This window comes from Gossypium raimondii, chromosome 11 (assembly GCF_025698545.1).
Source record: "Gossypium raimondii isolate GPD5lz chromosome 11, ASM2569854v1, whole genome shotgun sequence".
Taxonomy (NCBI): domain Eukaryota; kingdom Viridiplantae; phylum Streptophyta; class Magnoliopsida; order Malvales; family Malvaceae; genus Gossypium; species Gossypium raimondii.
In genome coordinates this window covers 38320813-38333750 of record NC_068575.1, presented here as the reverse complement: position 1 = coordinate 38333750, position 12938 = coordinate 38320813, and the positions used below count along the sequence as shown (strand labels likewise).

Below are 12938 nucleotides of genomic sequence, written 5' to 3'. Positions count from 1 at the left end.
CCATAAAACCCTATCAGCCGCCACCTTTATCGCTCATCAATCTCCTCCACCTCAGCGTCAATGTGATTACCTGAGTAGGTGATAAGACTAACCGAAACATTCCCCATCTATGCCATGCATAGTCCACCTCTAGAACCTATAGTTGACACATCAATATCCTCCAAGAACCTAAAACTTCTCCTAACATTTTCTATTTGAATAACATTAATTTTAGTCTCCATGAAAAAGACTAACTAAGGATTATACATCTTCAGCACATGTCGAAGTCTTCTAACGGCCTGTGGACTCCCCAAACCACGGACGTTCCAACTTAGGAGTTTTGTTGCGCCCGGTCGGTTTGCCCCTTGGCAGTTGCCAAGAAAAGTTGAGTATTATACGAATCCCTCTCATTTCTAATTACCAAAAAATCCACCTTCTCTCCTTCATACATTTTATCCCCCTTTTCTTGTACCTATCCTTACCATCAACCTCAATACTGACTCTATAATTCGGTCCCAAAATAAAAGGAGTAACATTCTAAATTTCCCAACAGCCCAACATCGATTTGAGCATCATCGAAGGTGCTATCCACATTCCTTGCCCTCTTAGAACCAATCTTATCAAGAGTGCAAGAATCATAATCCCCTTTGCTCTCCACTCCATATTTATGTTTATTCGCTATACTACCAGTATCCTTCTTATCAAGCATTACATTCCTCACTAATCTTTTCCAACTGGGCCTTTTTGGCTTTTCTATTAATACCCAATTCAACTTTCATGCCCACAATTAGAAACCCCACTATTAAAGCCCAAATCTTCATTCAATCCAAAATTACCCCTTCCTCTAGCTTCCCCCTGAATAGGCAGAGAAAAAGATGATCCAAAATCCCTAGAATTTTATCGCAAACTAAAAGGATCCAATTCCAACAAGGACTCCTTAGACCCCAACCTTCTATTTGACATTCCACCATCTCCCGAATCTTACGCCACCACTTCTCTGCCGTCATCATTCACCTCACCGCCAATACCTATCTCCACCCCACTTGTGTAATTGACATTACTTCTTTTTTTTTTGTGAAAATTTGAACAATAAACTTTCCTTCCATACTAGATTCAATTCTACCTTTAGTGCCACAGAATATGGAAAATCTCATCCGGTCTCTCTTTCTTAACACTGGACAAAACCTCGCACTTCTTAACCCCGTGTCCCATGCATCCACACCCAAAACAAAATATAGGGAGATTTTCATATTTGAAAGGTACCCATACATTCTCTTGAGAATCCACCGCCACAAAAACTCCTCTTCTCAAGGGTTTCTACATATCAATTTGAACTCTAAGTCGACAGAAATCACCTTTAAATTCAAATCTGATAACTCCCCCAAAAGTCATGCCAAACGCATGCAAAAGATCTTTTTTATCACAATCCGGTGGACATGAACCGATTTTAAGCCATACAGGGGATGTAACAAGCCAAATCTGGGATCGTTCAATGGGAGCAGTCAATCGAACAAAAATAATAATTTGTTTACAAAAAAGCCACGGCCTCCCATCCATAATGAGTTCCAAGTCATTATCATCATCGAAAGCAATCAAGAATAAATTTTTCCCCACCACTTGAATATCAAACTTTTTTGTTGTCTTCCAAATACTTTTCATTTGCGCTCTAAAACTATCTCGATTGTAAGACCATCTTGTCCAAACAAAACATAACAGCATTGGACTATCACTTGGAACAACCAGCGAACTTTTAATCGACAATTGCAACAACTCCTCCTCTAAAAGAAAGATCTCGTCCCTCCCCATTCCCAAAAAAGTCACCACCCTTTTTTACCCCAGCCACAACAATTACTATTTCTCTAGGACACTCAGAGACAACACTCTTGACTTTTTGTGTTCCTAATTTCAAATTTTACATACAATATAATTTTACTTTATGTAATTAATGCGAACTAACATTATTCAAAACAATAAATAATTAAGAAGCTTAAAATTCTATCCAAGTAATAACTCTATTTTACATTAATAAAATTAGCATAACTTTTTTAAAAATAAAATTATCACAACTTTTTTTACATCAAAATTTATTAACTAATAATAATTATAATTATCATAACATTTTTTCTATATATTATGCTTAAAGTTCTATTAATTAATAACTCCATGATTTTAAACGTGTAATTATGAAAACATTTATTTTCACTTTATTTAATTAGATAAACTCTAATGAGCTTAGAACCCAACTCTATTGAAACCTCAAAGGCTTCTTTTGCTTTCACATTTCAATAGGATTGTGGAGAATTAACACTCACGAAATGCCTGGTTTTACGAAGAATTTTCAAAGCTTTCCGGTTCCGTACACTAATAAGCATCCAATTAGTTAAGCCATCCGTCTTGACTTCGTTCCTCCAAGGCTGTCAAACATAGTAATCGTTGAACATTCAAAGTTGTGTGTAGTAAGACTTTGAAACAAGAGTTTGGCCGAATTTGATCGGAGATACATTTCTTGTAAACCCAAAACTTTTATTCTTTATATTTCCCTTTAAAATCGAGCCGAGATAAACAAGCGATCAGAATCATATAAAAATATAATAGATTATCACAGAAAAATTTTGTGCTTTTTAGAGGTCAACATCGCTGCCTTGGGTTAGTTCGCAAGTCAATATCCATGAAATATGTTCCTATATATAAATTCAAAACAAAAAAAAAAACAAATCATAATGGAATTAAATATCAAAGAGATTAGTGTGTTCGAGAAAAATAGAAAAAGTCTTGTCTTCTAAATAATCTTTGTTAGACTTTTACGACTTACTTCTCTAATCAATGAATAAGAAAACATATTTGTCTTCCACAAATGAATTTTTTAATCCCCTATTGAATTTCTACAATTAGTTTATTACATTAATCAAACTATATAGATTGGATTAGAGTTGAACTTGAGGGATGCTGGGATTATAATTATTCACTGCTGGCTTCGAATTAATAATTCTATTGAAATGAAATCACTACTCTATTCCATGTAATGCTTAATATGATATGGGGTTTCTTTATTTTCCACAGCATGTGAAGAAACAGTTTCATATTTTGTAGGTAAGTTCACCATTGCTGCCCACAATGGCAGCTGTATGTGAAAGGGAAATAAGATGTCTTTGCAATTGTAGTGTGTGTGTTTTACCCAATGAGATTATATAGCTACATTGCTATCGTAAATATTTTTAAAATTTAGGTAATTTCAGTAACACAGTTAAAAAAAAAGAAAACCCTTAAAACAAATATATAGATTCGATTAATATATGTTGTTCGGCTAAGCAACCATTAACAAATCTAAAATTGAGGAGGCTACCTATGCGTCTATATATAGCATTCTTAGCTAATATTCTATAATACAAATATATATATATTATGTTTGTGTTTCCTTAAGATTCTTTTACGCTATGATTGTTAGGATAGGAATTAATATTTGGCTTTATGATTTATTAGTTTAATTTGAGAAACTCGTTTAAAGGCATATGAAGCAAACAATGTTTCTTATTGCCAAAGATAGTATCAATGTCAATGTTTGAATTTTCATTTGAAATTTTATAATGCAATATTCATGTGGTTTGCAAGTTGCATTTAGTCCCAGAAGATGGTGGAGAAAACAATGGCATTTGTAATGCAAATCCCATGCATTATATATAATCAAATGCAAAAATGGCCACCTACTGTCGTCATATTAATTTGTTACTAGTGAACCTCCACATCGGCACCAATAAAATTATACAAAAACACAAATTCTAACCATGCTTTTAAAAACACCGAGAATGTTAGGACATATTTTAAAAAGATAAGAAATAAGATCCTTTCAGTCACTTTCACGTGATAACTGCAACGATATGTTGTAGTTTTATTAAAGAATCCCAATTTGAAGAGATGGGTAATTAATAAAATAATGATTAGGGGTGAGATTAATCAAAAGCCCTAGTAGTAGTTGTTGATTTCCCCCTCCTAAGCAACAACAAATTGCAGCATAGGCTTGGGCCGTCTCTTTAATTTCCTTGGGAGAGCCGGCAAGGAGTCGCCATCATCGAGCAACAGAAGAAGCAGAAAAAGAGCCGCGTGTGGTCCGGCTGACGTCTAGGCTTAAACAATTTTAAAATATAAAGAAAACCCACCCTCGAGCTGACATGGCACGACACGTAGGACCCGCATGTCGGGGTTCTTACTACCAGTTTTACGTGTCATGGGGCTCACGTGTCTCCTTCCCAAGCTACACCTCGGGGACACTCTTAAATATTTCTGCAAACAACACATAATTCCATCGGCTTCCCTCCAAAAACCATCTATTCCTCTGTCTTTACAAGTTAACGACGTGGCACATACAAAATGCTTGCCTCCCCCCCTATATAAGACACCCTTACCTCCTTCCCCTTCCCTCACACCTTCCATTTGCTTTAGTAATCTTTTAACTTTTTTATAACTTTATGATATCTCCATCATCATTGATCATGGCTGTTGATTCAACTCTCTCCTCCGCAGTTGGTGCCTCCGTTAGTGAGAAAGACGCCAAAGCTCTTCAGTTCATTGAAGAGATGACAAAGAATGTTGATTCTGTTCAAGAGAGGATTTTAGGTGAGATCTTAAGTCGAAATGCCGACACTGAGTACCTCAAACGCTTCCAGCTCAATGGAGCTACGGACCGAGACACATTCAAGTCCAAAGTCCCTGTTGTCACTTACGAGGATCTTCAGCCTGAAATCCAACGTATCGCCAATGGTGACAAGTCTCCCATCTTATCTTCTCACCCCATTTCAGAGTTTCTGACCAGGTAAAAGATTTTAGGTTTTGTGTCCTCGTTTTTTCGTCGTATTGTTATTTGGTTATGAAGTTTTCTTGGGGACCTTAATTTGCAGTTCTGGGACTTCAGCTGGAGAAAGGAAGCTGATGCCAACAATTCATGAAGAGTTGAATCGTCGGCAACTCTTGTATAGTCTTCTCATGCCTGTAATGAATCTGTGAGTATATTTGTTCTACCTTTTTCTTCTTCTTTGGCTTCTTTTCTCATATGGAAAAAAGATAATCTTTGTTGAAAACAAAGTTTGATATTTTTGTCTTTTTGGTGATGATAGTTACGTGCCGGGATTGGACAAAGGGAAGGGTCTTTATTTCTTGTTTATAAAAGCTGAAACAAAGACCCCTGGAGGGCTTCTGGCACGCCCTGTTCTTACCAGCTACTACAAAAGCGACCACTTTAAGAGCAGACCATATGATCCTTTCAATGTTTACACCAGCCCCAACGAGACCATTCTTTGCCCCGACTCGATCCAGAGCATGTACGCCCAGATGCTCTGCGGCTTGATCATGAGGGAAGAGGTCCTTCGTGTTGGTGCCGTCTTCGCTTCTGGCCTGCTCAAGGCCGTTCGTTTCCTGCAAGTCAACTGGAAACAATTTGCTCATGACATCGAAACCGGAACTTTAAACCCTAAAGTCACTGATCCTTCAGTTCGTGAATGTATGAGCAAAATCTTGAAACCTAACCCAGAACTTGCTGCTTTCATTACCAAGGAATGCTCAGAGGAGAACTGGGAATGCATCATCACTAGAATTTGGCCCAACACAAAGTACCTTGATGTGATCGTAACTGGAGCTATGGCTCAATATATTCCCACCCTTGAATATTACAGTGGTGGCTTGCCGATGGCTTGCACCATGTATGCATCCTCAGAGTGTTATTTTGGTCTTAACCTCAAGCCAATGTGCAAACCATCCGAGGTTTCATATACTATCATGCCAAACATGGCCTATTTTGAGTTCTTGCCTCATGATGACTCGTCCGCTCAAGATTCATCTCGTGACTCACCCCCACGCCTCGTTGACCTCGCCGATCTAGAAGTTGGGAAAGAATATGAACTCATTGTCACTACTTATGCCGGGTTGTGCCGTTACAGAGTCGGCGATATCCTCCGAGTCACCGGTTTCCACAACGCGGCCCCGCAATTCCGTTTCATTAGGAGGAAGAACGTGTTGCTGAGCATCGATTTCGACAAAACCGACGAGTCCGAGTTGCAACAGGCCATCGAAAACGCTTCCGTCTTGCTAAAGGAATTCAACACCAGCGTTGTTGAGTACACGAGCTACGCGGACACCAAACAAATACCAGGTCACTACGTTATCTACTGGGAATTATTCGTAAAAGACGCTGCTAATGCCCCAACGGACGAAGTTTTGAGCCAGTGCTGCTTTCAAATGGAGGAATCATTGAACGTAGTGTACCGTCAGTGCCGAGTTGCAGACTCAATCGGCCCACTGGAGATAAGAGTAGTGAAGAACGGCACATTCGAGGAGTTAATGGACTATGCAATTTCAAGGGGTGCTTCCATTAATCAATACAAAGTTCCAAGATGTGTCAGCTTCACTCCAATCATGGAACTTCTCGACTCAAGGGTGGTTTCAAAGCATTTCAGTCCAGCTTTACCACACTGGACCCCAGAACGCCGTCGTTGAGCACACTTGGTATGAACGGAAAGAATAAAAGTTGAAGAAACAATCTGCCTTGCTACCAACCAAAACAGCAACAGCATCTTTTCTGCAACAGAAAAAAAAATATTCAGAGAGACAATTAACAGTGGTCTCCTTATGTTGTAAAATTTTTAATTTAGAAATGTGTCTTTTCTTCTTTCACCATGTAAATGCTTTTGGGTTTGTTGTCCATTTCATGTTTCTCTGTCACTGCCTGTCGTCCTTTGCAATCGTTTCTTAGATCTGTCTTTTCTTCCATATCATCACGATGATCAAGAAAAGACATTAAAGTTGTAAGTCATGAATATGAAACTACAATAATAATGTCAAACGTTTGTAAATCTGTTGATGTTTTCAATGTTCTAATATTTTTTTCATTGTAAGCCACTTTCTGCATGGATTTTAGCTCACATGCTACAGATTCCTATCTCAATATTCATTTACTGGATAGAATTAGTTTTGATGAGGGAGTATGTTGATGAAATCATTTGTTTGGAAGCATGTAAGAGATTTTAAATGGGTGGAAGGATATGGAGATTTGGGTTCTCTTGATTAATTTTGGCTTTTATTATAAGCATTAGATCTGTTTGTCTGCCTTATTCGGTTTGTGTGCGGTACACTACTACTATTATTTTATTACTTGTAGTAACAGCTAACGAATTTGGTTTATTGTTTTTCTCTTTCATAAAAGCATATTCCCCTTCAGTCCAAGGCTCAGAAGTTTAGAAAGCTGGTTACTGATTAATTAATTTATTCCTTTTTTTATTTTTCCAAATTTTCATGAATGAGTTAATAAGGAATCTATATAACAACTTCATTTATCTATTCAAATTCAGATTATAAGCTTATCTATGATAAAAAGAAAGAAAGTGAAAATCAAATTAACAAAATTAAAAGAGGTGCATATGGTATTGCAATTTTGTGCTTCTTTTATTTTACAAATGTAACAAGTTTAATTAATTAATGAGTTATCGATTAAGGGTCTGTTTGATTGCCAAGAAAATGTTTTCCGTAAAATGATTTGGAAAATGTTTTACTTTTCGTAAAATGATTTCTTGGAAAATATTTTCGGTGTTTGATTGAATCATGTAAAATATTTTCGAAAATATTTTTCAAAAAGTTGTTTTACATATTAATATATATTAATAATTTTTATATTTTATATTATTTTACATATATTGCAATGATTTATTTATAATAATACTCAATTATTAAGCTACAATATTAATCGTTATAAATTGAAAAAACTAATATCAAATAAATTATTTGTAATTGTGTTAAAAAACAAGTATTGAATAATTAAAAAACAAGTTCTTGGAAAATCGATGAATGAAGCGTTTTCTCGGAAATGAAGGAAGGAATGAAGGAGGCGATAGAGAGGAGAGCACGGAAAATGTCTTACGGAAATTGAAAGTGTAAGACATTTTCCCTAAAATGTAACCCATTTTCCCTTGTTTTGGAGTTCATTTTCCAAATGGAAAATGTTTTCCGCCAATCAAACGCTGGAAAAGTTGGAAATGATTTTCCGGAAAATCAATTCCGTCAATCAAACAGACCCTAAGTAAATTAATTTATCATTTAGTTACTAAATTCAAGTAATCAATTTATAAGCTTATAATGTTCTAAATTTATAGTAAAATATTTAATTTGAAAATATTATTAATAAATTTCTTCACATGAAATTTAATCACTTTATTGAAATAATGTTTTAATTAAGATCATTTTTATTTAATAAATTATAATTATTAGGTTTGCTTCTATGAAATAGCTATAATTTTACTCATATATTATTATATATAATTAATTTAATATTACTGTTATAAGTGGTTATTATTGAGAAAGTTAATGATGAGAGTTTGAATTTGGTTCAGTTTTATGCCATGCCATGTTACTATACTACGTTTTCAAATCTTTTATTATTAATCATGAAGTTTGAATTTCATGAATAGAATCATAAGTCTTGAAAAAAGCAATGAGAACCAACATACCCAAATTATTAAATCGCTATAGCAGCTACCTATATATATAGCAAAGTGAAGTCTACATTGCACCTCATTATTTTCTTCAACTACCCAACCCTATGTATGCATGCCACTCTCTTCTTACCAATATTAATCCCACATATTCGAAAGCTCATTCCATCTCACTATCTATCTAAGCTTGTGCTTTTAACTTTAAAACGGCTACAAAAACAACCTCTTAACATGCATGCACGATGTTGCCGCTTGCTTTTAACATTGTTTAGCTTTTTATTTCCAGGAAACACAGCAGTAATAGTGTATTTCAAAAAGCCTTTTAAATATTAAAACCCAAAACGGGGAAATTATAACATAGAATCCAAGTCTTTGATGCAAAATATTATTATATCAAAAGTTGTCCCACCCCAGTATCTAATCACTCCTCGGCTATTGTTTTTTTTTTGGGGGGAATCGAATAATTGAGGCGGCCACAAAAAGATGGTAATGTTCTTCACGTTCAACCGAGAAACCATAAGCTGGAGTCAGGGTTTGAACTATTGCCGCTCCTCCAATTCTCCGCCTCCGCTTCCGCTTCGCTTCCTCTTGGTGCTGCCTATATTATATATATGATCAAATTAATGTTTTGGGTACTCAAATCAGTAATTTTGCATTTTTATTGACTATATGAAATTAAGAATATTTAAGTTTTTTTTTTATATTAAAAGGGACTAGCTATCAGATTTTATTTTTAAAAAAATTAAGATATAGGGTTTTAAACAAATATGATTATAGTATATATTAACATTTTGCAGGAAATCATCACATATATATATCTCAGTCTTACCTGGGGCATGGTGTCCATATTCATGGGAGGGAAATTTGCATTGACAATCGGTGGCGCCGGACGGTACACATAGTCATCAAAATTCATGTTTGGTTGAGTGCTCACTTCATTTCCGCCCAAGTGCCCATGCCCTTGAAGATGATGAGATCTCATTGGCGATGGCAATCGCATTGGGAATGGCAGCCTTTCAACCAAGGGTTCTGCTAAATTTCTACAAACATGAAAAAGAGATGTAAAATGGTAATCTATGTATATGGGATTGGATTTTGTCTCCCTATTCAATAAAGAGTGTTCAGGAAAAGTGCCTGAATAGATAGAACCATGTGAAGAATTTGATCATGGTCTAACTTGACCCATGATCTATGACATATAAGTCATTAATGGGAGCATGCTATCACTTGAGCTACCCAAGTATGGTTTGGAGACAAAATCTCTATCAAAGACAATACTAAACTTATTGAGACCTTAAGGGCTGTTGAAGACCGATTGATTGATGAGTAAAATTGGTTGGAGCTTGAACATCATTCAGTGGTGGCCAGTTCATGAAGTTGTAGTTCAAACCTCGCTCTAAGCAAGCCTGGGCACTAGCATTTTGCGCATGAAGCGGAATCTAAATGATACAAACAGCAAAGCAAAGTACATAAGAAAATCAGTGATAACATTCACTTTCATCGAAACCCAATACATGAAATCACACACTCTAAAATTCTATATTCAATACCATTAATCATAACAATTTATAAATAGTTCTGGGTTACATTTAGCTTTTTACCTCACTGGGATCGACCAAATTGGGCACAATGTTAGCTCCAAATTCCATTCTAGTCGGTCCAACAAATTCATTTGCTTCTAAAACTCTCTGTAAAATTAGAAACGAGACACACATAATTAGGATTTCATCTGTAAAGAAAGAAATGTTAAATCAAATAGGTTGTGTGTATGTATCTTGCCTTGCGCAAACGGACAAGTTCCAAGGTCTCTTCCAAGATCATTTCATGGTACATAACCTCGGTTATTGTATCAAGAGAACTAGGATTTTTCAGAAAAAACCTACCAATCCATATAATTCAAAATTAATTTCTAACAACAGAATGAAAATTTCAAAGATAATTAAAAAATTAATTCGATGGTCCCATACTGTAGGTTCCTCTCCACTTGTTCCAGCTCAGTACCGCATACAACTATTCCATTCTGGATTTCCTGCATTATTATTGATATGATTTTACATCAAAGTCTATAAAATTATTTCTTTTTGTTCCATTTACTCGTCTACTGTTTCATTACATACCTTCAATAGATTTTCGCTGTCTTTGTCCCTTCTATAATATCGGCAAGTAAAAGAAAATTAATCAACCAGTCACCATTAAAAATTAATATAACCATTAATCTTAATTAACTACAAGGCAAACCTAATGACGCCGTAAAAGCTAGCTTCAACGTTCAACTGAGTAACAATGCGTCGGATCAACTGAAACAAAACACACACACACAAACGTAAAACTTGTCCTGAAATTTTGTAAATAATTGTTTAATTAATTAGTTACTTACCTCTTGATCAAGCACCCTTTGTATGCCAATTGAGGAGTTCACCACCAAAATGAAAAATCAAGAGTTGTTAGAAAGGCAAAAAAAGAAAATCCACACGAGTTAACCGTGGCATTTTAAATGAAAGACCTTAAAAAGATTTTAAAATTTTGTCGCGTCTGGATTACTAAAAACGTATATTTATTCTATAAAATGGCGGCGATCAAATTTGTATAAACCTAATAAGTATAAAATGTGATGTGACTATTGACGGCTATAAAATGGCGGCGATCAAATTTGTATAAACCTAATAAGTACAAAATGTGATATGACTATTGACGGCGCTGCCGCAAAAATTTCAACATCCATCTAACGGTTATTATTTTTTAAAAATCATTGTTAATATGTAATTTTGCACGATCTGATTAACATTTTTTTTAATTTCTTCATACATTGATATTTGTTTAGAATTTTTGCAATTTTTTGATGTTGAAAAAAAAAGCATAATTAAAGATAAAACAAATTATTGTAGATATTTAGATTCAATCAAACCCTCCATTAAAAAGCCATACCATCCACGTCGACGAGCAGGAAGTTCCATGTATTCAGCAAGAATTTCTTCAATCCTACACATATCCCAAAATCAAATCGGATGCAAAAATTCAATCAAAGAAATAAAACTCAACAAATCATTATAAAAAAAAAGAAAAAGAAAGAGATATATATCATAAGATTAAAAAGTCAATAAAGAAACAAGATATTATAATCATAGATCGGAAAAAGCAAAATCTAAAAATGCGCGCACACACACAAAATCACACCTTTTCTTGCCATCAAAAAGGAAGAGTTTTCCAGCTGGAGAAAATATAATAAGAGCAACCTCAATATCACAAAGAGTCGAAAGTTCATAAGCTTTCTTAACAAGACCACTTTTTCTTTTGGCAAAAGTTATATGCCTATATGTTCTGTTCTCAATCTTTTTCAGCTCCAGTTTAACCCTACCCATTGTTTTCTTTTTTTCTCTTACTGTAACTTGTTTTTTCAATTAACCAAATATGTGTTTATATACAAGGAAAAGGGGGGGGGGGTGAGGGGTTTGATTCCTCTTTTTTCCGTCTTTAATTTTGTTGAGGTCCACCGTAGACTACAAGTTAAAAGTGTAATAAATTTAACCCCCTTTTTTTTTTTTTTCCTTTTGTAGCCTTAGCTGCCATGCAAGGATGATTTGGACAACTGTGTTACTAAATAACCTTTGTTTAACCTATTTAAGCAGATTCTTTTATTAAAGAGGTATTAAAGAGACAGAGCAGCAACTTGTTTTAAAAGATTAATACACATTTACATACCATATTTGCCTATATATTAAATATTGTTTTTATTTGGAAAGTAAAAGTCATGTTTTAAATCAAGGTTAAACTTTATTTGGTATTCGAATTTTAAAATTCTAGTCTCCACTAAATGGTAATTGTTAAATTTATTAAGTTACAAAATCTAATACTATAAACATATTATCAAATGTGTAATGCCATGTCGGTTCTTCGCTATTTTTACATATGACTCACAAAAAGCCAGTTAATGGATTTAATTGTTATCGTTGAGTATCAAGACTGAAATTTCAAATTTTGAAATGTATAAAGACTCAAATTTATTCTATTTGTAAGCATGGACTAAATCTACAACTTTACACATTGTATAAAACTAATAGCATGATTTAACTGCTCGTGTTTGGGTTAAGATTGGAATTTTAAATTTTAGAAAGTATAAAAATTAAAACAGCTAATTTCAAAAGAATAATTACTAAAATTAATTAAATTAAAGTACAAAATAAATCCTTAATTTATACAAAGTACACAAATTAATAGTAGAATTTAACCTCATTTCAACCATAAACCTGTCCCAATGCATTAGTTTTTAAAGTTGTTAAAATTCTAGGCTTTTTCGGATAAAGATTTATCGGAAATACACAAAATCTTTAAAAGAAAAGAAAAAAAAAGAAATTATGTATAAGATGCAGTTCATTGAGGTAATTCACCAACAAGTATCCATACTAGTAAAATTGGTTATTCCTCAATTCGATTGGTTTTTGTCCGCATAGATTATTCAAAAGGTGAAGCTGAAAACATTGCCCAACATAG

At 34.5% G+C, this 12938-nt stretch overlaps 2 protein-coding genes across 2 annotated transcripts; one reads left to right on the top strand and one right to left on the bottom strand.

Annotated features, from left to right (window-relative positions):
- Nucleotides 1-4392: 4392 nt before the first annotated feature.
- Nucleotides 4393-6818, top strand: LOC105803979 (probable indole-3-acetic acid-amido synthetase GH3.1). Its single transcript, XM_012636454.2, has 3 exons — nt 4393-4786; nt 4872-4973; nt 5088-6818. Exons 1-3 carry the CDS (start codon nt 4443-4445, stop codon nt 6460-6462), a joined length of 1821 nt encoding a protein of 606 aa, XP_012491908.1. The 5' UTR covers nt 4393-4442; the 3' UTR covers nt 6463-6818.
- Nucleotides 6819-8742: 1924 nt separating this feature from the next.
- On the bottom strand, nt 8743-11816 carry LOC105803980 (MADS-box transcription factor 7). Its single transcript, XM_012636456.2, has 11 exons — nt 11625-11816; nt 11376-11429; nt 10828-10843; nt 10689-10747; nt 10568-10598; nt 10418-10479; nt 10230-10329; nt 10052-10138; nt 9744-9889; nt 9280-9490; nt 8743-9048 (listed from the first exon to the last, which is right to left on the bottom strand). The coding sequence occupies exons 1-11, from the start codon at nt 11807-11809 to the stop codon at nt 8953-8955; spliced, it is 1047 nt and encodes a 348-aa protein (XP_012491910.1). The 5' UTR covers nt 11810-11816; the 3' UTR covers nt 8743-8952.
- Between the last annotated feature and the right edge of the window lie 1122 nt (nt 11817-12938).